The 25,489-nt window shown below is 50.0% G+C and overlaps 1 protein-coding gene across 1 annotated transcript; it reads left to right on the top strand.

Moving 5' to 3' along the window:
• LOC127673606 (epididymal protein 13-like) lies at window positions 1-21,173 on the top strand. Its single transcript, XM_052169393.1, has 11 exons — window positions 1-145; window positions 1,407-1,556; window positions 8,740-8,796; window positions 9,311-9,337; window positions 11,302-11,307; window positions 13,181-13,189; window positions 14,174-14,200; window positions 15,632-15,658; window positions 17,338-17,459; window positions 19,353-19,390; window positions 21,146-21,173. The coding sequence occupies exons 1-11, from the start codon at window positions 1-3 to the stop codon at window positions 21,171-21,173; spliced, it is 636 nt and encodes a 211-aa protein (XP_052025353.1).
• The last annotated feature ends 4,316 nt before the right edge of the window (window positions 21,174-25,489 follow it).

Genomic DNA, 25,489 nt, shown 5'->3' on the forward strand with positions numbered 1-25,489 from the left:
ATGGGGAGCTCTGACATAGCCTCTGGTTCCCCCATCTCTTTGAAGATGTATCCATTCTGGAGAGGGGAGCTCCAGGGAATCGAAAACCTCCCTGTTCCAGGAGATCAGCAGAATATGGTCTACATAACAGCCGAGCATCGGGCTGGTGAGATGGCTCAGTGGTTAAGGACTCTTACTGCTCTTCCAAAGGTCCTGAGTTCAAATCCCAGCAACCACATGGTGGCTCACAACCATCCATAATGAGATCTGACACTTGTGGTGTGTCTGAAGACAGCTACACTGTACTGTATATGTAAATATAACAATAAATAAATCTTTGCACCAGAGTGAGCAGAGGTCCTGAGTTCAATTCCAGGCACAGATGCAGACAAGCAGTTTGCCTGTTGCTCTCAGCCCACTAAATGCTGAGGTTAGATCTCTGCTGGTCAAACAAGCCATTTCAAACCGGATTAGATTAGAGTAAGTGCAGGGTTATCAGTGAATTCACTGGCCCAAAGGACCAAGGCCAGGGAAGTCTCCAGGAGGAGAGAAGGGAAGGGAGGGGTAAAGAGAAAGAGCTTGCATGCTCAGGGGAGGGGGAGAGAGGGGAAGGGAGGGAGGGAGAGGGAGGAGGAGAGAAGGAGGGAAAGGGAGGGAGGGAGGAGGAGAGAGGGAGGGGGAGAGAGGAGAGAGGAAGGAGGAGGAGGGAGGAGGGGGAGGGAGGAGGGGGAGGGAAGGGGAAGGACTGGGTAGGGAGAGGGAAGGAAGGGGGAAGGAAGGGGAAGGAAGGGGAGGGAGGGAGGAGGAGAGAGGGGTAGGGAGGGGGAAGGATGCGGAGAGAGGGAGGGAGGGAGAGAGGGAGGGAGGAGGGGGAGAGAAAGAAAGAAAGAAAGAAAGAAAGAAAGAAAGAAAGAAAGAAAGAAAGAAAGAAAGAAAGAAAGAAAGAAAGGAGGAAAGAAAGAGAAAGAGAGAGAGGAAGGAAGGAAGGAAGGAAGGAAGGAAGGAAGACAGCAGTCTGGATTATTACGGAAAAGCATCCAGGGCAGCGGCCCAGGCTATGGAGTGGAAAGTTGAGGGTTAGGGGCAGGGTTTGCAAGGCAGGGACTGAGAGGTGTTGGGAGAACATGGAGGCCAGGCCTGTTTTGATTTGTAACATCTGCACCTCAGTCCCTTGCCCCGGGTCTGAAACCAAACCTGTACCCCTCCCACCCTGCCCTGTACTCTGCGGGGTCTCGGGAACCTCACAGAACCTTGGTCTTCATTCCCAAGGGCAAGTCACGACCTATTATAGATTCCGTTTTCCAACAAGTTCCCAGCCCCCAGAGCAGGCTCGGGGTGTCCTGTGGGGTTGTTGGGGAGCTCTGAGAATATAGGACGATGTAAATGAGCATCACGATGTGACTTTCGCCCTTTCTCCTCTTCCGTAGAGATGACCCCTGCTGTTCCTTCCAGTGAGGCAGCTGTGTCTCCCTCAACCCTCACAAGCCCTCTGAGCACTTCACAGCTAAGGAAGCTCTCATTCTGGCCTGTCAACTCGCAGAGCATCGGTGTGTCCAGAGGCGCAGGAGGAAGCCTGTGTGAGGGCAGTGCTGCATCACTAAACCAGGAGAGCAGCCGCGTGAGCCTCTGCAAGAGTTTCCCCACACCTTCTCTTCTGGGTCGTTCTCATCGTTTCTTTACTGCACACGAATCAATAGCTGAATGTTTGTTTCCTACATTCACAAAACAGCATTCGGAATTAATGCCGGGTGGAGGGGTGCTGGGAATCATCTATAATTGTCAAATTAAAAAACCTGTCACACTTTGATTCCGTGTATATGCAAAGAGTACCGTGTGATTCTGTGTGGATTGAGGGCACCAGCTCAGCAGCTCATCTTTAACGGCTAAGCCGCCTTGCTGGCCCTCAAACAGAAATCCAAGAGCAGAAAGCCCTGTCTGTGTCTCCCTGTTCTCAGATGCTGGCCCAAGCCTAAGTGTGCTCTAAACCCGCCATGCTGGGCTTCCTGACTCCAGTGCAGCGCTCCCAGACTGCAGCAGGATGGCTGTGCAGGTCCTAACTTCTGATGTGTCAGTTCTTGGAGCTTGAGTGTCTGTCTGTGCCCCTTCTTATGCTTTTAATGAGAATAAGAGCCCCAAGATGAATCCTGGTATCCCCAGTCTCATATGATTGCTCTGCCGGGACTCCCCTTGGCTTCTGGTAACATGTTTTCCTGCCCCTCCCCTTTTTCGTTTTTTTAAAGACAGGGTTTCCCTGTGTTTGCCTGGCTGTCCTGGACTCGCTGTGTAGAACAGGCTGGCCTTGAACTCACAGAGATCCTCCTTCCTCTGCTTCCTGAGTGGTGAGATTAAAGGTAAGCTCCACCACCATTATTTCCTGCTTCCTCGACACTACAACACCCCGAAGTCGCTGCACCACTTTAAGACTACAATTGTGTTGCCTTGGAGACAGAGACAAGCTAGAAGGCCAGTAGGGTATTGGGGTTGTCTCTCTCCCCTTCCTTTCTTTTTCTTTCTTTCTTCAAAATTCATTTTGATTCGTTTTTTTTAATGTCAGTACACAAGTTCTAAGTTTCTTTATGGCCTTTCTCATGCATTTTTCCATGGTTTTACTCTGTACTCCGTGCCTGTTCTTCTCCCCAAACCCCAGCCATCCTATGGCCACTCCCCGAGCCGTCCTATGGCCCCTCCCCCAGCATCCTAAAAGGCCTTGGCATTCTGGCTAAGGCACTGTAGCCTCACTTCCCTGTACTTGGCTGGGAAAGTCCACTCACTGTGGATTTTTTCTTCTGTTTTGATCGTTGTGTGTTGACATCATTTGTTTTTATTTTGTTTTGTCTCCTCCCTCAGGGTTAATGAGCAGATTGTCCAGGGACGGTAAGTGTGAATCTCTGCTCAAAAGGAGCAACACAGCTTCAGAATGCCTTATGCTTTGTTTATTTGGTTCTAAATTTAAAATAAAAAAAAATTATGTTGGGTAGTAGTACACCCCTTTAATCCCAGCTCTTGGGAGGCAGAGGCAGGAGGATCTCTGTGTTTATGGCCAGCCTGGTCTACAGAGTGAGTTCCAGGACAGCCAGGGCTACACAGAGAAACCTTGTCTCAGAAAAAGAAAAAGTTATACTGAACATGCACCCGTGCCAAGGCATGCGGGAGTCAGATACATTGCAGGAGCTGGTTTCCTTTCTCCCCTGCGTGGGTCCTAGGAATAGAACTCAGATCTTCAGAATTGCTAGAAGGCACCTTCAATGCTGGCCCATATTTCTGTCCCAATTGTGTGTGTGTGTGTGTGTGTGTGTTCATGTATGGGTATGCATGTGTGCACATGTGTGTGCGTGTGTGCATATCTGTGTGCATGTGTGTGTGCACATGTGTGTGTGTGCACACGTGCGCGCGCATGCAAAGAACAGGGGTGGACATTGCTGTCAGGTTCTACTTCTTTCCGTCTTACTTCCGTGAGACAGCATCTCTCACTCAACCTAGAGCTCACTGTTTTTCCTGTTGGCTCTGCTCAGTAAGTGCCTGGGATTCTTCTGTCTCTGAATCTTCATACTATTGGGAATACAGGCGTAGGTGGCCATAGCCAGCTTTTTATACAGGTGCCACAAGGATCAGAACTTAGATCCCCACACTTGCAAAGCGAGAGCCCTTCCCCACCTAGCTGCCTCCCTAATATTTCCACCCTCTAAGACAGGTAGGTCCTCATGTTGTTGCAACCCACCCAACCAAAAAATGATTTTGTTGCTACTTCATAGCTGCAGTTTTGCTACTGTTTCAAGTTGTAATGTAAATATCTGAAATGCAGGATCCCTGATATGCAACCCCCAAATGGGTTTCAGCCCACAGGTTGAGAACCACTGGCATAAAGCATTAGGATAGAACAGCAGTCCCTTAATGTGTGTACAATTAGCTTGGAGTTGAGAGCCGGCAAGGTCAGAGTCGTCGGAAACAAAGTAGCAACTGACAAAAGTTTAGCAACCAGGCAGCAAAATGGCTCGCTGGGCAGAAGGACCTGGCTGCGGAGCCTGAAGACCTGATTCCAGGCCTCAGGACCTATGAAGCAGAAAGAGAGCTAAACCTGGCATGTCACACCCCTAACTCTGCCATTTAGGAGGCCAGCATGGGCTAAGTAGTGAGTACCAGGCTATAGCTGTTACTTGTCTCATGCTGTGACAGAATACTCTGCTCTTAGGAAAGGAAGGGTCTGTTTAGTTCCCAGGGGGTGGGGTGGCCTGGTGGGGAAAACATGATGACATACTATTATATGCTCTTGTGTGTGTGTGTGTTGTCCAGGACGGCTCCAGTGTTAATAGTGACACCTCTCATTCTGGGATCCTCTGTACGAACATTGGTTGTTCTGCTTTGATTCCTGTTGGTGTGGGTGTGTGTGTGCTTCTGGTAACACGTTTTCCTGCCCCTCCCCTTTTTCGTTTTTTTTTTTAAAGACAGGGTTTCCCTGTGTATGCCTGGCTGTCCTGGACTCGCTGTGTAGAACAGGCTGGCCTTGAACTCGCAGAGATCCACCTTCCTCTGCTTCCTGAGTGGTGAGATTAAAGGTAAGCTCCACCACCATTATTTCCTGTCTTTTAATACTTTAATTGGCAGAGAAAATGGACGCATGTCCTGCACCTCTATTAAACAGTAGGTATGGAGAATCAGGAGTTGAGAGCCTTTTTGACTATATAGTAAATTTCAAGCTAACCTGGAATACATGAAAATTTGTCTCAAAACAAAATATAAGAGGATGGCTCAGCGGTTAGGAACAGAACTCCTCAGGCTGGTGAAATGGCTCAGCGGTTAAGAGCACTCACTGATGGCTCTTCCAAAGGTCCTGAGTTCAAATCCCAGCAACCACATGGTGGCTCACAACCATCTGTAATGGGATCAGATGCCCTCTTCAGTTGCCAGCATTCACAGGACAGCTCAGGACTGTCCCTAACTCCAGTTACAGAGCATCTTCTGCCCTCCTCTGGTCTCTGCTGGTACTACACACAGATGCAATACTTAAATCCGTGAAGGCAAATCACACATAGAAAACAAAAACATCTTAAAAAAATAAAGTGAGGTTCAAGGCTATGCCGGTTCTATGCACTGCTTTATCCTTGGCAACCACACTAATTTGGCTCCTAATAAGTTACAATTCAGAGCAACAAGGACGCTCATTAGAGCGGGCGGGCAGTGACCCAGTTTGCCTCAGGAGTCGGATTTCGGATTTCCTGCCCAATTTGGAGAAGGAAAAACAAACCTGAGTGCTCCACATTGTCGCTCTCTGCTCACTCCCTATAACGCAGGAAGCCGGACACAACGTGAGGGTTTGCACAGATACTGTTGCACGAATGCTGCCCCTCGACCTACACCCCCCTCAACTCCAATCCTGGACACCCCAATCCCCAAACCTCACCGGTGCTCTCAGGAAGGCCATGAGATTCCTTATGGAAATCAGCCTTTTTAGTTGACCTTGGAACCCTGGCTAGGGGAAAAAGCAGGCTAAGTGCAGGGCATGCTGTCCACATAGGCGCAGGCTCCTGATTTCCGTCTCCAGACAGGCACAGAGTGCAAAACTACAACTCCCACAATCCTTGGCGCTCTGCCCTTTCTTCTCCTCTCTCTTACCTAAGGAAATGCCAGCATCCTAAAACTATCTGCAAAGCGTTTTCAGTCTCCCAAACCATTCCTTGAATCAGACGTTTCTGCTAACTCTGTTTTACTGGCAAGCCCACCTCCTACCCCTCTGATTCCTCGACACTACAACACCCAGAAGTCGCTGCACCACTTTAAGACTACAATTGTGTTGCCTTGGATACAGAGACAAGCTAGAAGGCCAGTAGGGTATTGGGGTTCTCTCTCTCTCTCTCCCCCTTCCTTTCTTTTTCTTTCTTTCTTCACTTATTCATTTTGATTCGTTTTTTTAATGTCAGTAAACAAGTTCTAGGTTTCTTTATGGCCTTTCTCATGCATTTTTCCATGGTTTTACTCTGTACTCCGTGCCTGTTCTTCTCCCCAAACCCCAGCCATCCTATGGCCCCTCCCCCAGCTGTCCTATGGCCCCTCCCCCAGCATCCTAAAAGGCCTTGGCCTTCTGGCTAAGGCACTGTAGCCTCACTTCCCTGTACTTGGCTGGGAAAGTCCACTCACTGTGGATTTTTTCTTCTGTTTTGATCGTTGTGTGTTGACATCATTTGTTTTATTTTGTTTTGTCTCCTCCCTCAGGGTTAATGAGCAGATTGTCCAGGGACTGGAAGTGTGAATCTCTGCTCACAAGGAGCGACACAGCTTCAGAATGCCTTATGCTTTGTTTATTTGGTTCTAAATTTAAAATAAAAAAAATTTATGTTGGGTAGTAGTACACCCCTTTAATCCCAGCCCTTGGGAGGCAGAGGCAGGAGGATCTCTGTGTTTATGGCCAGCCTGGTCTACAGAGTGAGTTCCAGGACAGCCAGGACTACACAGAGAAACCTTGTCTCAGAAAAAGAAAAAGTTATACTGAACATGCACCCGTGCCAAGGCATGCGGGAGTCAGATACCTTGCAGGAGCTGGTTTCCTTTCTCCCCTGCGTGGGTCCTAGGAATAGAACTCAGATCTTCAGAATTGCTAGAAGGCACCTTCAATGCTGGCCCATATTTCTGTCCCAATTGTGTGTGTGTGTGTGTGTGTGTGTTCATGTATGGGTATGCATGTGTGCACATGTGTGTGCGTGTGTGCATATCTGTGTGCATGTGTGTGTGCACATGTGTGTGTGTGCACACGTGCGCGCGCATGCAAAGAACAGGGGTGGACATTGCTGTCAGGTTCTACTTCTTTCCGTCTTACTTCCGTGAGACAGCATCTCTCACTCAACCTAGAGCTCACTGTTTTTCCTGTTGGCTCTGCTCAGTAAGTGCCTGGGATTCTTCTGTCTCTGAATCTTCATACTATTGGGAATACAGGCGTAGGTGGCCATAGCCAGCTTTTTATACAGGTGCCACAAGGATCAGAACTTAGATCCCCACACTTGCAAAGCGAGAGCCCTTCCCCACCTAGCTGCCTCCCTAATATTTCCACCCTCTAAGACAGGTAGGTCCTCATGTTGTTGCAACCCACCCAACCAAAAAATGATTTTGTTGCTACTTCATAGCTGCAGTTTTGCTACTGTTTCAAGTTGTAATGTAAATATCTGAAATGCAGGATCCCTGATATGCAACCCCCAAATGGGTTTCAGCCCACAGGTTGAGAACCACTGGCATAAAGCATTAGGATAGAACAGCAGTCCCTTAATGTGTGTACAATTAGCTTGGAGTTGAGAGCCGGCAAGGTCAGAGTCGTCGGAAACAAAGTAGCAACTGACAAAAGTTTAGCAACCAGGCAGCAAAATGGCTCGCTGGGCAGAAGGACCTGGCAGCGGAGCCTGAAGACCTGATTCCAGGCCTCAGGACCTATGAAGCAGAAAGAGAGCTAAACCTGGCATGTCACACCCCTAACTCTGCCATTTAGGAGGCCAGCATGGGCTACGTAGTGAGTACCAGGCTATAGCTGTTACTTGTCTCATGCTGTGACAGAATACTCTGCTCTTAGGAAAGGAAGGGTCTGTTTAGTTCCCAGGGGGTGGGGTGGCCTGGTGGGGAAAACATGATGACATACTATTATATGCTCTTGTGTGTGTGTGTTCAGTGTGTGTGTGTGTTGTCCAGGACGGCTCCAGTGTTAATAGTGACACCTCTCATCTGGGATCCTCTGTACGAACATTGGTTGTTCTGCTTTGATTCCTGTTGGTGCGGGTGTGTGTGTGTGTGTGGGGGGGAAGATCTCCCTAAATGATGGCACATGCCCTTAGTTCTAGCACTCGGGAACAGAGGAAGGCAGATCTTTGGTGTACAAATCGAGTTCCAGGACAGCCAGGACCACACAGAGAAACCCTGTCTGAAAACAAAAAACAAACCAACAAACAAACAAAAAAAAAAACGAGAGAGAGAGAGAGACAGAGAGAGAGATGGAGAGAGAGAGAGAGAGAGAGAGAGAGAGAGAGAGAGAGAGAGAGCTAGTCTTGAACACCCAGTCCATCTTCCTGTGCCCCCGAGTCATGGATCACAGACGTACACCACCTGAATTTGATTCCGTCGTGTGTATGTGCGCGAATGCAGGTGTGCACGGCGCTGTGCACCCGTGGAGACCAGAGGTCAGTGCTGGATGTTTTTTTCAGTCACTCTCCACATTATTTTTTCTTGAGACAGGCTTTCTTCAGAGAACCTGGAGTTCACCATTTCCTTTCCGTTTCTTTTACATTTATTTATTTTTATTTTATGTGTTTGCGTGTTTTCCCTGCTTGAGTGTCTGCGAACCATGCACATGCAGTACCCATAGTGGCCAGACGAGGGCATCAGATCCCCTGGAGCTGGAGTTACAGGAACTTGAGAGCCACCCTGTGGGTGCTGGGAATGAGAACTTCCGGCTGGCAAAAGCCAGAGCTCTTCTCTGCTGAGCCATCTCTCCAAGCCTTCCTGATGTTGTTTTTATGAGGAAATGTCGGAAGAGGCTCACGCAGCTAGGAGGTGAAAGAACCAAGATTTGCACACAGATCCTGTTTGGTAGCAACACCACTCTCGCTCTTAGAATGGTACCCACAGGTCTTGGCCCCATCTAGCAGTAATATCTCTGGTCTCGCAGCCCTTTTACAGCCGAGTGCTTTCCTGGTAGGACCATACCTGCGCTCTTCCCCATGTCTGGGCTAAGTTCTCTTTTCCCCCTCCAAGCTCTTTCCACTCAGCTAACTCCTGCTCATCTTTCAGGTTTCAGACAAAACATCATATCCTCCTCCACGACGCCTCCCCTGGTAACCAGTCCAGGTCAGCAACCAGCATCCCTTTAAAAGTTCCTGCCCTGCCCTGCAGGTCGACCAGAACACTACTCCCACCTCTGTCCCACTTCACGAGGCGTTTGGTCCCCCTCCCCTGGAGGCTCCTGGAAAACCATGGATATTGTCCACTGTCTCACGTAAACCTTGCTTATGCCCAGCAATCAGCAGTGCTTCATAAATAGTTATTTTAGAAAGAGTGGCTGCAGACGTGGGTCCCTGTCCTATGCTGTACATTGAGACAGTTGGGTTGCCTGCTTTCTGATAGCGTCCTAATCTCTCGTCTCTGTCTGGTCCGGGATGCTTATCTGGTGGTAAAACTATTAATCAATCCCCACTTTGTCTCATCCTCCCCCTCCCTCCATGTCCTTCCCTCCCTCCCCCTCCCTCCCTGTCTCTCCCCCCTTTCTCCCCCTTCCTTCCCCACCTCCACTTCAATTTCCACACTTCTCTCTCCCTCTCCATGCACCCATGTCGAACACGGCTGCATCCATCCTTCCTTCCAGACAACTCAGAAGAAGAAAGTAAGTCCTGTGAAATATGTGACTCCCAACTCTTCCCTACCCCCACTTTGCCGGGGATTGAACTCAGAACCTGTGTGCTAGGCAGGGCTCTACCACAGAATCATACCCCAGTCCTCCTTGGGGTACTCCAGCAAGTGTTGTACTGACACACTTTAAAAAAAAGATTTATTTTCATTATATGTAAGTACACTGTAGCTGTCTTCAGACAGGCCAGAAGAGGGAGTCAGATCCCATTACAGGTGGTTGTGAGCCACCTTGTGGTTGCCGGGATTTGAACTCAGGACCTTCAGAAGAGCAGTCAGTGCTCTTAACCGCTGAGCCATCTCTCGAGTCCCACTTTTGAACTTCCTATTTTCTTTCTTTCTTTTTTCTTTTTTTCTTTTTTTTGGGGGGTGGTGGTGGTGGTTTTGTCCTTGTTTTTTGAGACAGGGTTTCTCTGTATATCTTTGACTGTCCTGGAACCAGTTCTGTAGACCAGGCTGGCTTTGAATTCACAGAGATTCATCTGCCTCTTGCCTCCCTAGCACTGGGATTAAAGGTATAATAAAGGCATGTGCCATGGTTGCCTGGCTTTTCACTTTCTATTTTCAAATGATTTCTTACTAAGCTTCCCAGGGTATCCATGAACTCGATTGTCTCTATATAAAAAGTAAAAAGAGGATATAACTTAGTGGTAAAGCCCTGCCTAGAATCCCCCAGTGAGGAGGTCCGGGGGTGTGGCTCAGTGGTAGAGTCCCGCCTAGAATCCCCCAATGAGAGGCTGGGGACATGGCTCAGTGGTAGAGCCCCTGCCTAGAATCACCCAGTGAGGAGCTGGGGGCGTGGCTCAGTGGTAGAGTGCTGTGTAAGATCCTTTATCGAATCTCCAGTATCACAACAAGAAAGTTTGTTAGGGCAAGTGATTCGCAAGTTACACAGAGAAGAAAAACTAGAAGCAGTTTGGGGGAACTCTGATCGGACAGGATTGCACACTGGGAGACAGAGGATGAAGGGACAGCAAAGCAGACAGGTTCCTGAAGGGGTCAAAACAATTTATCGATTTCCTTGGTTCAGCCCATTACAAAGTCCCAGATTGCACAATAGGAGTATTTTGGATGTTTCTGATCGGCTGAGCCAAATCCTGCTTTTCTCTAGTCTGGTCTTGAGTCCTTAATTGAAATGTGAAGCTGGATGAGTTTCGAGTTTCAGACATTTTCAGAATTGTGAGCATTCCATGGACTCTATCAGTTCTGACTCTTACCCTGACCCCCCCCCCCCCCCCGCGGCCTCAGATCTGATCCGGGCAGCATGCAAAGCCTAGACTGGGTGTGTTGACTCAGTCTGGGAATCCCAGCACTGGGGAGATAGATGGAGGTGGTGGTGGTAGTTTGGCTGGATTTGAACCTGCGGAAAGAGTTGTGGGCTAGCCTTGGTCTGTGAGTGAGAGGCCAGAGTGGTGACTCGGTGGTTTCAAACACCTTCTGCTCTCCCAGGAGAGCTGACTTAGGCGCCACTCAAGACAGGTCACAATTGCCCGTGGTTCCGTGTGGCTCGCGAGGTCACACGTGCATGCTTACACAGGCGCATTCACGCAAATAAAGTGAAATAAACTTATAAACAATCAATGAAAACAAGTCCAAGGGACACTATTCAAGTGTGACCTGGGCACTCAGAAGTGTCGTATGGAGCGATTTTGGATTAGGGACGTTCAGCGGGTGCAGGGAAGGAAACCGCTCCCGTTAGATTTTGTTAACGCTCCCAGATAAGGCAAGGGCAAGACTGTAGGAGCTGCTGGCTCTGTCTGCTCGGGGATTCTGCAAACCTGGTTTCCTCTCTGAGTTCACCAGAACACAAGAAGAGTCGCCAAACACTGTAAAAGGTATTTTATGAGAGAAAATGGAAGTGCCAGGACAGAAGGGACTAACATCCATTTTATTTTGTGGCCCGTTTTCCCCACACGAACTCCTTGATTCTGCTTCCAATCCGCCTCCCAGTGAAAAGTAAGTTATCTCTCCTTTTATTATTGACGCCCTTTTGATGTTTGTTGTTTGATGGGAAAGTCTCAAGGAGCCCAGGCTAGCATTAACCTGTGTTTATAACCAAAGATGACCTCTTGATCCTCCTGCCTCAGCCTCCTGAGTGCAGGATTAGAGGTCTATGCCACCATGCCCAGCAAAGAAAATGCTTTCCTAGTTTGTTTTCCCTCCCTTTCTTGTGGGTAGCTGAATGTTTCCAGATATTTGGAAGGAGGATCAAGAAAGGAGCGAACTAGGCATGGCCGTGTCTGCCCATGATCCCAGCACTGTGAAAGCTGAGTGAGGCAGGAGGATTAGCAGTTTAAGACTAGCCTCCGTTACATATCAAATTTGAGGTTAGCCTGGGCTACATAAGGTCTATAGCAAAAAAAGGGGGGAGGGGAGAGGAAAGGCGAAGAGAAATATGTTTTTAGAGAAATTTACCCCATTGTGGAGGAGACTGGGTGGTCTTCAGGCTCCGCCCTCGTCCATGGACTGTAAACTGGGGTCTGGGTCTGTATGTATTACTGGGTTCCCAGTGTTTGAGCAGAGTCTTAAACTGCCCCATTGTCCTAGAGCACAGGACAGCAGGAGTTATATATGTTTATAGGTAGAAAACAAAACCAAATAAAAAACGGGATCCACGCCTTCCTCCCTGACTGGGGGGTGGGGTGGGTGGGGTTGGGTGGGGGTGGGTGGGGGTGAGTGGGGGTGGGGGAAGTGGGTAGGGTCGGGGGAGGCGTGATTGATAGAAGAGTGGAGGTGCTTTTCTGATGTCCTCTACATTGCTGGAAGGTGAGTTCCTAGGGGAACCGGCCAGGCGATTCCAGGGATAGGGACGAATGTGTGTTAAAGCAGACAGGTCACAGATAAGCCAGCATCTCTGCATGCAGCCCCGCCTGAGCATGGTTGGGATGACAAGTCCATGTCCCTTGTGGCTGGGCCTCTCCTGGGGGCGGGCCCCTCCGGTGGGCGGGCCCCTTCTCGGGGCGGGCCTCTCCGGAGGGCGCTCCAGGCGGAATGGGAGGGTCAGTCATTGTTAACACCCTTTTCTTCATCTCTTCTGGCCTTGCCCCACAATTCCACCTGGATTTTCCTCTCCGTGGCGCTCCTGCTTAAGCAGTATTGAAACGTAAGTTCATGTGTTTCTTCTTTGGCCTGCTTCCCCTTCTCCCTCCTGCCCGGAGGCCCACAGCAGCGCAGGGATTCTTGGGAGTCGGGGCAGAGCAGGAATGCTTTACTCTCATCTTCCAAAGGGCAGGTGGAGGAACAGCAAGATGGCTCCGAGGGTGAAAAGAGCTTGCAGCTAAGCTGAGTTTGATCTCCAGTACCCACGTGGTGGAAAGAGAAAATTAGCTCCTTCTGTGGCCCTCTGACCGCACACGCGCACACACATGCATAAGACACTGTAGCTGTCTTCTGTCACCCCAGAAGAGGGCGTCAGATCTCATTACGGATAGTGGTGAGCCACCATGTGGTAGTAGGATTTGAACTCAGAACCTTTGGAAGAGCAGTCAGTGCTCTTAACCGCCGAGCCATCTCTCCAGCCCCGAACCTCTCCCTACCTGTGCACCAGGTCTACATGTGGTGCACAGACATATGCAGGCAAAACACACACACACATGAAAGCAAATGCATAAAGAAGCACGTAAAGACACTGGTAACTCTGAATTGCCCTGCCTCGCCCTTGGGCCTTCACCCCCGCTGTCAGGTCTCTCAGGCTCAGCTCTGCTCTAAGGACCACTGACTGGGTATCCCACGCCGTCCATGTTGTGATTTATTTCTCTCTCCTGTGCTCTCCTCTTGCGTGGTGGACTGTGGACTCATCAACACCTCCTGTCCCCTGGATGGACCACAGGGATCCTTGGTAAGTACCTCATTTTTTGTGGGCCCTGGCCGCGTGTAACCAGCTCCTTGCTCTCACCTCCTGTGCTGGAGGGAGTGTGTGGGAAGATGGGAATCTGAGATGTGCCCCCAATGGGCTCAGGACCCCCTGGAAACTCAGGACCTGACTTAAATGCCCAGAACATTCCCTGGGAGTAACGGCGCATGCCCGTAACCCCAGTGCTAGGCCGCCCAGCCGGCTGGCTGAGCTCAAGGCCAATGAGAGACACTGTTTCTAAAAGTAAGATGGATAGCTCCTGAGAAATGACAAGTGGGGTTGGCCTCTGGCCTGCCTGCCATGCCAGCACACACGGCAGAAACACACCATGTGCCCGCACACACACAGGCACACACAGACTAGTAGGATGCTTCAGTGGGTGAAGGGTCTTGTTGCTAAGACTGGTGGCCTAAGTTTGATCCCCAGGTCCTACAGAAGGACAGAATTGACTCCTACAAATTGTCCTCTGACCTCTACTTGCTTGCTATAATATGCTTGTGCCCATAGTCACATGTGTAAACACATACACACATACATGATGATGATGATGGTGGTGATGATGATGATGTTGATGATATGAGATGGGGCGGTACTGGGCATAGTACTACACACCTCTAATCAATCCTAGAGGCAAAGGAAGGGAGAGCTCTGTGAGTTTGAAGTCAGCTTGGGCTACAAAGCAAGTTCCAGGTCAGCCAGAACTTCAGACAGACAGGCAGGCATACATACAGACAGGCAGGCAGGCAGGCAGGCAGGCAGGCAGGCAGACAGACAGGCAGACAGACAGACAGACAGGAAGACAGGAAGACAGACAGGCAGGCAGGCAGGCAGGCAGGCAGACAGCCAAGTGGGCCATAATTCTAGAGGACTCTTTAGGAGACAGGGGTTTGGCGTGAGCTGTGGTCTGTATTGACCTGGGTTCTGTCTGGCTACCTTTGAGATTCTATTTGCATTTCTTTACTGTCACAGGTCTGCTGAGCCTCCAAGTACTGAATGGTGAGTTGGTGGCTTCATCATTTCTGGTTTTGGGTATACAGAGGCATTAGCTTTTCAGGTTGGAAGAGGTGTCACCGAGGCTACATACCTCAACTCCACCATCGTTAGCAGCACAACCACATGACATCATGCATTCAAGCAACAGACAAACTTCATGTTCCATTCGCTGTGCTGTCTTCTTCTAGGCATTGAGATAGGAGAGGGAATAAGAGACATCAAATGTACCAGGTGCTGTTGATGAGCTGAGGGAGGTGGACAGACCTCTAGTGCAGCACTCTGGAGGTGGACACAAGAGGATCAGAAGTTCAAGGCCAGCCTGAACAACTAGAGACCCTGTCGCAAACAAACAAATAGCTGGAGAAATGGCTCAGTGAGAAAATGAACTTCTTTTTGTTTGTTTTTTGTTTTTTGGATTTGGTTTTTTCGAGATGGGGGTTTCTCTGTGTAGCCCTGGCTGTCCTGGAACTCACTCTGTAGACCAGGCTGGCCTCGAACTCAGAAATCCTCCTGCCTCTGCCTCCCAGAGTGCTGGGATTAAAGGTGTGTGCCACCACCGCCCAGTGAAAATGAACTTCTTGCCAAGGCTGATGATCTGAGTTCAGTCCCTGGGCTGGAAGTAGTGGCAGGACAAGATGGACCGCTGTTAGTTGTGCTCTGACCTCCACATGTGTACTCTGATACGCAAATTCATACCACACACACACATATACATACACAGACATCCCTCATATCACAGATACACATACATGCACACTATACATACACACAAATACTCCCCACTAACACCACCACTACACATACACAAACAGATTCCACACTACACACACATACCCCCTACACACATGCGCGTGCACTTGCTCACGCGCGCGCGCGCGCGCGCGCGCGCACACACACACACACACACACACACACACAAAACAAATAAAAAATCTAACTTTAAAACAAAACCAGACCATGCCGCTGGTGTTTTGGTGAGAGGACAAGGGAGTGGCCCAGTTGCAGGCTCGGGTCTGAAGAGCACTGTTGTCCTAGGGAGTGAGGAGAGCCCGGAGTCGGGGAGACTGAGGTGCTCTTAGAGGATGCTACAGGGACCTGGGCCATTACAGGCCACAGGAAGTGACGTCTAAGCAAAGGCTCGAAGGAACCAAGGCCATCAGTCCACACGTGCAAACTGTATGCATTTGCGCACATGTGTGTTTATCTGTGGGTAGGGTGCTTCACACAGAGGGATAGCCAAGGGGCAGCGGAGAGCCTGAGCCGAGCGACATTAAGCAGGTGACCGTCCCCCTTCCACCAAAGGGTCCCGTTTGTACCACGTGCAGCTGAATTTCCACCCAGTCCCTAATTTTCCTTTATTTGTCTTCCCTTTCCCCTTCTCTCCTTCTTTCTCTCCTTCCTCCCCTCCTCTACCCTCTCCATGTTTTTCCTTAGAAGAAACAAGTAACTGCAAAGAAGAAGGTGGGTGGGGCTGTGTGCTTGACCTGGCGACCTGGCTGCGGGGTGGCCTGGTGGTTAGCACCGCTCCAGTGAGTGAGTGAGGTACAGGGTAGTATTGGAGAACAGGTCAGACAGCCAGAAGCCAGCGCCTGAGGTTTCTGGGAGCATCCGTAGCCCCAGCCGCCCTCTCCCTTCCTCTAGGCTCCTCCGAGTCACTCGGGGCACACCGAGGTAAGAAGTGGCTGCTTCCCTGGACCTCCAGACTCCCTCCTCCCCCCTGGAGATGCCTGGGTAAGTTGAGTGGCAGGCCAATGTGGCCGGAAACTAAGAGAGGGGAAGACCACAGATACAATCCTGATGCTGGTGGATCGCTCCGGTTAAACTGTCTTGGATTAGGATGCCCAGTGTGGCTCGGCGGAGTGTATGTCTAGTGGCACAAAGACCACGATCTGGTCCCTAGGGACCGCTCGCAGTGTGGGTGCCCGGGACCCTAGCTCCTGGCAAGGTCGGAAGTGCAAGGGCAACATGGACAGCTTTTGTTTGTTTGTTTATTTGTTTTTGGAGACAGGGTTTCTCTGTGTAGCCCTGGCTGTCCTGGCTGTCACTCTGTAGACCAGGCTGGCCTCGAACTAAGAACTCCTCCTGCCTCTGCCTCCCAAGTGCTGGGATTAAAGGCTAGCACCACCACCACTCAGCTATGCCCGGTTATAAAGGTCCAAGACCTGTTTTGATTACGTGAGACCCCTTTTCAAAACACAAACTAGAGAAATAACATCAGGAAAGGGTAGGTAAGAGTGCCAGGTGTCATTAGAGGGCAGCACAGACACAGAAGCAAGAGAATCTCAGGTCACAGCTGGATGAGGCCAATTTAGGACAGTGAGACTCATCTCAAAAACAAGACAAAACAACAGGCTGTGCAGTGGGAGGCAGAGGCAGAGGCAGGCAGATTTCTGAGTTTGACGCCAGCCTGGTTTATACAGTGAGTTCCAGGACAGCCAGAGCTACACAGAGAAACCCTGTCTTGAAAAACCAAATTCAAAAAAACAAAACAAAACAAAACAAAACAAAAAAAAGAATAAATAAAATAAAATGTAATAAAAATAAGATGGAGAGGGACTGCTGAAGGAACTGACGTGTGTATGTGTGTGTGTGTGCCTGCCCGCGCGCCTGCGTGAATGTGCATGCATGTGCACATGTGCATGCGTGTGTGCACACAGAATGCACACATATGTGCAACGCACACAGTAAGATGCACTTGAAGGTGCATGCTTGTGATCCCAGTCCTTACGAGGTGAGGCAGGAGGATCAAGAGGTTGTCCTTGGCTACATAATAAGTCTGAAGCCAGCCTGAGGTACACAGGTGGACCCTGTTTCAAAAAACCAACCAAATCAAACAGTCAAAAGGACAAAGAGGAAAATTAGTGAGGTTCCCTAAGACCTACAACTGGTTTGCTAACAGAGTAGTTGTTGTTATCGTTCTTGTTGTTGTTGTTTTTGTTTTTGCTGAGTACAGGTTACACTGTGCAAAAGAGCAAACAGTTTGTCTGGAAGTTGAGAGATTACCAAGATGGGAGAACTTGGCCACAACCTTGAATATAAATGAAACTTCCAAGCCAGGAGCCACCTAAGGGCACACGTTTGGAGTGCCAGGCGAGAAGGGGTCCTGGGTGTGATTAATGGTTGTCAGTGTTTGCCTTTAGTGAAGCCTCCACCAGCCACCACCACAGCCAGGGGACTTGTGAGGAGCAGCGGATGGAACTTTCTGAGGTGTGCCTACATGGTGATAACGTTCTTCTTTGTGTCCTACAATAAAGGAGACTGGGTGAGGATGGACCTTTCTATCTATGGAGGGAGGGAGGGACAGAGGGAGGGAGGGAGGGAGAGGTGGAGGAAGTATCATGGGAGAAGGGAGTCTGCCCAGAGCTGTCAGAAGGGGGAGGCAAGAGGGGAAGCGGTGGTCCTGCAAAGCCAGCTCGCCCAAGCACTCGCTCGTGTGCGTGCGTGCGTGTGTGGTGTGTGTGTGTCTGCGCACAGTCATGTAGGTGTCATCGGACAGCTTTTGGAAGCCAGGTCTCTCTTGCGGTTCTAGAATTGATATGTGTGCCTTTCCAGTAAGAAACCAATGCACACTCGGTGCACACTTGGAGATTAAAACGGAAAATTAGAATAATTGTACTACTCTAACTAATACCCAAAGAGGAGCCGGCCATGGATAAGAGATTTTACCAACTTGTATCCACCTTGGATATGTGTATTTTACATCATACCAGCCCCAGGGTAAATACACTTTGAGCAATTTAAACGGAGATTGGAGCTTGCGAATCTGGCCACTTGGGCAGATATGGGAGATGTACACAGCCGAGATATTGCCAGAATGATGTCATATGTACACTAGTGGTGATTTCCTCAAATGGTTGCTACCCAGGGTGATCCTACCCACCCGGCAGAATTATGCTTTTACTGAGAAGAGCACAGAGGCCTTAAGGCAGCCTGGGCTCCGTGGTGGTTGGGACCCTGTGCTGCCCCCTTGAGCTGCTTCTTAGCATTTTCCTGGATGTGGGGCTGCTGTTTCTTAAGTCTGGGTTGCCTCCTTTTGTTATGGGAATGGAGCCTAATTGACAGACAGTCCTGGAGGAAAAAACATAAGCAGAAACTTTCTCAACATCGCCAAACTTTAATTAGGAGGTGAAATGAAAATTCTGCAGCCGCCCGGTGAGAAGCACACTTCTTGCCTGTCAGCCACACCGGAAGCAGCGATCTTTCCGCTAAATTCGTTGTGTAACTTAATATGTCCAAAGCAAGCTGTGAGTACATCCGATATAGCGTTAGTCTTACTACTCCAATTTTCTGGCATTACTGCCTCATTCAGTCTCAGAGACTGAATTCTTACTGGACTCGGCCACAGTGGCCTTTGTTACTGAGCTGCCTCCACAGATGGATGAGAGCCAGGCGGGCTCTGGTCTCCACTAGGAGTTGTTTCCTTTGAACAGACACTTTGTATCCTCCCCAATCCCCTCCTTACTCAGGAGAGTCTTAAGGACCAAGTCCTCACATCTCTGCCCGCGGAGCCACCTCTTCAACTCGTGTTTGGTTGGTCGGGACAGGGTCTCTGACTTAGGCTGGGGTGACCTTGGATGAAAGTGCTGGGGTTATGGGTGTGGCCTGCCACATCTACTTTAGGGATGCTGGAGACCAGCTCAGCACGCCGGCTGGGGAGACCCTGTACCAACCGAGCTGCACGCCATCTGAGTTGTGAAAGCAAATCTGTGGGGCACTGAGTATGCAATGAACTTGGAGCAGGAAACAAGAGCAAGAAAAGAGGCGGGGCGGCCAGGCCAGGGGCGCGAGCCAAGGACAACCCTGCTAGCTCTGCCAGAGCAGCGGCCCTCTCCCACCCTAGTGCGCTGACCCTTTAATACGGTTCCTCAGGTTGTGGTAACACCCACAACCACAACATTATTTCACTGCTACTTCATAATTAATTTTGCTACTGTTATGAATTACAATGTCAACATCAGTGTTTTCCGGTGGTCTTAGGTGACCCCTGTGAGAGGGCCTGACCCGCAGGTGGAGACCTGCTGGCCTAGGCTCCCGGCAGGAGTGCGGCTCACGGACTGGGGTTGAAGGCTGAGGGAGACAGAGAGCTCAGGAGGTGAATGCCAGCTATTGTTTGATTTGTATTTTTTATATTATTTTTCTCTGTTGTCTTCTCTAGTGTTACTGCCACTATTGTAACCCGGACCTGGATTTGAGGTACAGCATGGAGGGCAAGGGCATCGCACCGGGCCCGTGGGTCCTGGACCTCACCTTAAACCTCTTGTCTGGTTGTTTGGTTTTTGAGACAGGGTTTCTCTGTGTTGCCTGTTTGGTTTTTGAGACAGGGTTTCTCTGTGTTGCCCTGGCTGTCTGGGAACATTTAAACTTCTTTCATTACATTGTGTTGTTGTTGTTGTTGTTGTTGTTGTCATTTGGGTATGTGTGCCTCGTGCCCGTATACTGTGCCTGGCACACGAATGGAGGGGCAGACACTGGAGCAGTCCCTCCACTCTTCCTTACACATCCCGAGAACAGAACTCCATCTTCAGTCCTGGCAGTAGAGTGGCTTCACCTGCTGTCACGGGACTCAGCAGCTTGGTTTTAAATAACTAACTTTGAAGTTAGGCCCTGCCCCATGCTCCCAGAAATATGACTCGATTCAGAATATATCGACAACTACCTTGGCTATGTAGCTAGGCTCTTCCCTGACTAGATGTCACTGAAAGCAGTCCATTTGTTCTAGCCTACATTCTACCATGTGGCTGGCTGGGCTAATCTCACATCTTGCTGGCATATCTATCTCTCGCTGGGTTCTATCCCAGAATCCTTTCTCTCTCCCGGATGTCCCACCTCCTGGTTCCTGCCTAAGCCATAGGCCTTTTGACTGACAGGTGATGCATCCATACAACGCACAAGATAGTCTCTCTAAACCGAATGTCCAAGGTAGGGTTTGTAGGCTCAAAGTCACAGAATCGCCCGGGAAGTCCTAAGTTAATTCTCCTTTACTGTGGGCGACACATGTGTACCCCGCAGCACAATATATAAAATAAAATTCTAAGTGGAATTATTATTCTTGTATTTTAAAATTATTATTATTATTATTATTATTATTAGACAGTTAGGAAGATAGTTCAAAGGTTAAAAACACGGGTGCTGGTGGTATATGACTTTAGTTCCGGCCCTCGAGAGGCGGACACAGGCAGATCTCTGCGTTCCAGGCCAGCTTGGGAGCCGACCCCTGCCACATCATGTCTGCTTTTCCTGTCGGGCTCCTTGCCTGTTGAGCTGGACTGGAGGGAGAGAGAGCTTAGCTGCGGTGGGTGTGTACAATGCAGAATCTCACCTGGTGGTGAGTGCAGGAGAAACAGTCTTTGTGAGACAGCTTCAGCGAGATAGCTCGTTTAATGGGGTGGGGAGGCTATCAAAACCTTTTGGGAGAAGATGGAAGTTTTGGGGGTGTGTGCACATCACTGGCTGGGGCCAAGGTTCTGGAAATGCTGTATGTACATAAAAAGGAAGTTCAGATGTTTGCTGGACTTACCTTAAGGATGGAGAAAGTTGAACCTGTAACCAGCTGCCTGCCAGGCTACACGACCAGTTCAAGGGTGGCAGGCTAGGGGCTCTGTGAGCTAGGATGTGCAGGCGCCACCCCTGCCAGTCTCAAGACGAGGTTTCTGGGGTTCGGTCACACCTCGATCTCACTCTTGCTCCAGACTTGCCCCCCTGGTTGCTCCCCCCACACCCCCTCAAATCCTCACGAGGTCTGAGGGTAGTGACATCAGCCGGTGGAGCAGTTTGGGGGGGGGGCGAGGAACAAAGTGGGTGGACCGTGGCCAGAAGGGGCTGGGTCCCAGACAGAGGTCTGCAGTGCAGGCTCGGGGTGTCCTGTGGGGTTGTTGGGGAGCTCTGAGAATATAGGACGATGTAAATGAGCGTCCCGATGTGACTTTCGCCCTTTCTCCTCTTCTGTAGAGATGACCCCTGCTGTTCCTTCCAGTGAGGCAGCTGTGTCTCCCTCAACCCTCACGAGCCCTCTGAGCACTTCACAGCTAAGGAAGCTCTCATTCTGGCCTGTCAACTCGCAGAGCATCAGTGTGTCCAGAGACGCAGGAGGAAGCCTGTGTGAGGGCGGTGCGGCTGACTAAACCAGGAGAGCAGCCGCGTGAGCCTCTGCAGGAGTTTCCCCACACCTTCTCTTCTGGGTCGTTCTCATCGTTTCTTTACTGCACACGAATCAACAGCTGAATGTTTGTTTCCTACATTCACAAAACAGCATTCGGAATTAATGCCGGGTGGAGGGGTGCTGGGAATCGTCTATAATTGTCAAATTAAAAAACCTGTCACACTTTGATTCCGTGTATATGCAACGAGTACCGTGTGATTCTGTGTGGATTGAGGGCACCAGCTCAGCAGCTCATCTTTAACGGCTAAGCCGCCTTGCTGGCCCTCAAACAGAAATCCAAGAGCAGAAAGCCCTGTCTGTGTCTCCCTGTTCTCAGATGCTGGCCCAAGCCTAAGTGTGCTCTAAACCCGCCATGCTGGGCTTCCTGACTCCAGTGCAGCGCTCCCAGACTGCAGCAGGATGGCTGTGCAGGTCCTAACTTCTGATGTGTCAGTTCTTGGCGCTTGAGTGTCTGTTTGTGCCCCTTCTTATGCTTTTAATGAGAACAAGAGCCCCAAGATGAATCCTGGTATCCCCAGTCTCATGGCTCTGCCGGGACTCCCCTTGGCTTCTGGTAACATGTTTTCCTGCCCCTCCCCTTTTTCGTTTTTTTAAAGACAGGGTTTCCCTGTGTATGCCTGGCTGTCCTGGACTCGCTGTGTAGAACAGCCTGGCCTTGAACTCACAGAGATCCACCTTCCTCTGCTTCCTGAGTGGTGAGATTAAAGGTAAGCACCACCACCATTATTTCCTGTCTTTTAATACTTTAATTGGCAGAGAAAATGGACCCATATCCTGCACCTCTATTAAACAGTAGGTATGGAGAATCAGGAGTTGAGAGCCATTTTGACTATATAGTAAATTTCAAGCTAACCTGGAATACATGAAAATTTGTCTCAAAACAAAATATAAGAGGATGGCTCAGCGGTTAGGAACAGGACTCCTCAGGCTGGTGAAATGGCTCAGCGGTTAAGAGCACTCACTGACTGCTCTTCCAAAGGTCCTGAGTTCAAATCCCAGCAACCACATGGTGGCTCACAACCATCTGTAATGGGATCAGATGCCCTCTTCAGTTGCCAGCATTCACAGGACAGCTCAGGACTGTCCCTAACTCCAGTTACAGAGCATCTTCTGCCCTCCTCTGGTCTCTGCTGGTACTACACACAGATGCAATACTTAAATCCGTGAAGGCAAATTACACATAGAAAACAAAAACATCTTAAAAAAATAAAGTGAGGTTCAAGGCTATGCCGGTTCTATGCACTGCTTTATCCTTGGCAACCACACTAATTTGGCTCCTAATAAGTTACAATTCAGAGCAACAAGGACGCTCGTTAGAGCGGGCGGGCAGTGACCCAGTTTGCCTCAGGAGTCGGATTTCGGATTTCCTGTCCAATTTGGAGAAGGAAAAACAAACCTGAGTGCTCCACATTGTCGCTCTCTGCTCACTCCCTATAACGCAGGAAGCCGGACACAACGTGAGGTTTTGCACAGATACTGTTGCACGAATGCTGCCCCTCGACCTACACCCCCCTCAACTCCAATCCCGGACACCCCAATCCCCAAACCTCGCCGGTGCTCTCAGGAAGGCCATGAGATTCCTTATGGGAATCAGCCTTTTTAGTTGACCTTGGAACCCTGGCTAGGGGAAAAAGCAGGCTAAATGCAGGGCATGCTGTCCACATAGGCGCAGGCTCGTGATTTCCGTCTCCAGACCGGCACAGAGTGCAAAACTACAACTCCCACAATTCTTGGCGCTCTGCCCTTTCTCCTCTCTCTTACCTAAGGAAATGCCAGCATCCTAAAACTATCTGCAAAGCGTTTTCAGTCTCCCAAACCAGTCCTTGAATCAGACGTTTCTGCTAACTCCGTTTTACTGACAAGCGCACCTCCTACCCCTCTGCTTCCTCGACACTACAACACCCAGAAGTCGCTGCACCATTTTAAGACTACAATTGTGTTGCCTTGGATACAGAGACAAGCTAGAAGGCCAGTAGGGTGTTGGGGTTCTCTCTCTCTCTCTCTCTCTCTCTCTCTCTCTCTCTCTTTCTCTCTCTCTCTTCCTTTCTTCTTCCTTCTTTCTTCACTTATTCATTTTAATTCGTTTTTTTAAATGTCATATACAACTTCTAAGTTTCTTTACAGCCTTTCTCATGCATTTTCCATGGTTTTACTCTGGACTCCGTGCCTGATCTTCTCCCCAATCCCCTTCCCCAGCCTTGTATCCTTCACCCCCAGTAGGCAAAAGGACACATTTCCGGGTGGCATGAGTGTCCTAAGGCGAGCCCCCTCCTCATTTCCTCTGCGTCCACTGGACAGCTGCGAGTTTGACATGAGAGGCTAATGTGGGCCTCCAAGGCGCATTAGGCACGTTCCCGAGGGCCCAAGAGCTTTCCTGAGCGCTAAGTTTCAAGCCCCAGACAAAAGGGCCACCAGGTTCTCCCAGCCCCACAGTCTGTACCGAGACTGAGGTGTGACAGGGCCCTGGCGGCAGGCACACCCTGCACCCTACCCTAAACTTCTGCAAAGCCTGATTGGGTTGCCTTTCCCAGCTGTCCGTCCCCACGCAATCTAATCCTTTTGGTGACCTGGTCCTTTCACCCACTCTCCTGGCGTCTAGGTCTAACCCTCCTCCCTCCCCTCCTCCCTCCCCTCCTCCCTCCCCTCCTCCCTCCCCTCCTCCCTCCCCTCCTCCCTCCCCTCTTCCGTCTCCTCCTCCCTCTCCTCTTTTGACTTAGGGCCATGCTCACTTCGGACTCAGACATCCCTGCCGCTCTGACTATGTCTCCCTTTTATCCACAATAAACCTTCTCATGTACCATACCTAGGAACAGTCGTGTTCTTTCATTTATTCATTCATTCATTCATTCATTCATTCACTCATTCACTGGGAAGTGAATTCAACCTTTAGCCTCCCCCTGTCTGAGCTCCAAGATAACGGATGCCCTCCCTCTTTTGTTGGAAACATCATAGTTTCTCCCGGATAGATGGAGACTTTGAAAGGCTTGTGAGAATCTGAGCCCCAGTTCTTCTTTGGGGCTTCCCACCCTGTACCCCCATTCTTGGGTTGGGACCCTTTCACTCTCTCGGTTTCCCCTTTAGAGAAATGAGGTGTAGATCTTAACCTCCGAGCTCCCCTCCCACTTCCTATTTCTGGGGCCTCAGGAAAGGTCCACGGTGCTCGGAACCTCAGTTTTCCTTCCTGTCGGTGAAATGAAATGGCCGTGTTTGCTCAGTTGGGAGAGCTGTAGGATTTTAAGAACGGCGTTTCTCACACGATGACCATTCAGATGTCCCCGTTGACACTCATCGCTGTCCTGACTGACAATCTAAATAAGTCACTTCCCTTTCTCTAGGCATGTACTTATGTGCATATGCAGGCTGGATGTGCTGAATCGTGCAGCTGACAGCATTTCACTGGTGCACACACCAATGACTGTGCTCTGGCTAAGAGATGCCAGAACAGGGCCTGGTGCCGAGTCTACCCTTATCCTGGTGATTGCTGTGCGACCTGAGTCATTCCTTGTCCTTCACAGAACCTAGAGTTTCCTCAAGTATCGCCCTCACTCCCTTTCTCCTTGGTGAGGTGTGAAGTGGCTCCGGAAATGGCTCGAATGGCGCTATAATTTGATAAGGTAGCATCAGAAATCATCAGGGTTGCTCAAGGGGTTTAGGACAGCCTTTGCCCTTTAAGTGGGATTTCTAGAAGATGTCCGGTTTATAGTTTGGGAGGGAGTAAGGCCTTAATAAGCAGTGTTAACTGTGCTGTGCAGAGTCTTCAATTACACTCCAAGGCGGGACGCGCCTCTTCTCAGGTGTCCAGCATTCCCCATCGCTTTCTTAAACAGCCACAGAAGAAAATGTGCCCTGCCTCTCAGGGTCAGAGCAGACCTGAGACAGCAACAGGGAGGAATGCCCTTCCTCCAGGATCTGGGCGTGGACAGCCAGAGTCCCTGCCTGAAGCCTAAGGTTGGTGGTACAAACTTGTGGTTCTGCATGGCGTGAGGCGTGTGGAAGCCCGTGAGCCCGAGGTGTGGGACGCTGGGGGAAGCACCCCGGAATGGAGGCGTGCTGAGTGGATGCAGACGCGCATGGTGGAGCCGCTTGGAAAAGCACTTTGTGTCATGGCCACTCCCCCAGCTGTCCTATGGCCC

The sequence above is a fragment of the Apodemus sylvaticus genome, chromosome 1, assembly GCF_947179515.1.
Source record: "Apodemus sylvaticus chromosome 1, mApoSyl1.1, whole genome shotgun sequence".
Taxonomy (NCBI): domain Eukaryota; kingdom Metazoa; phylum Chordata; class Mammalia; order Rodentia; family Muridae; genus Apodemus; species Apodemus sylvaticus.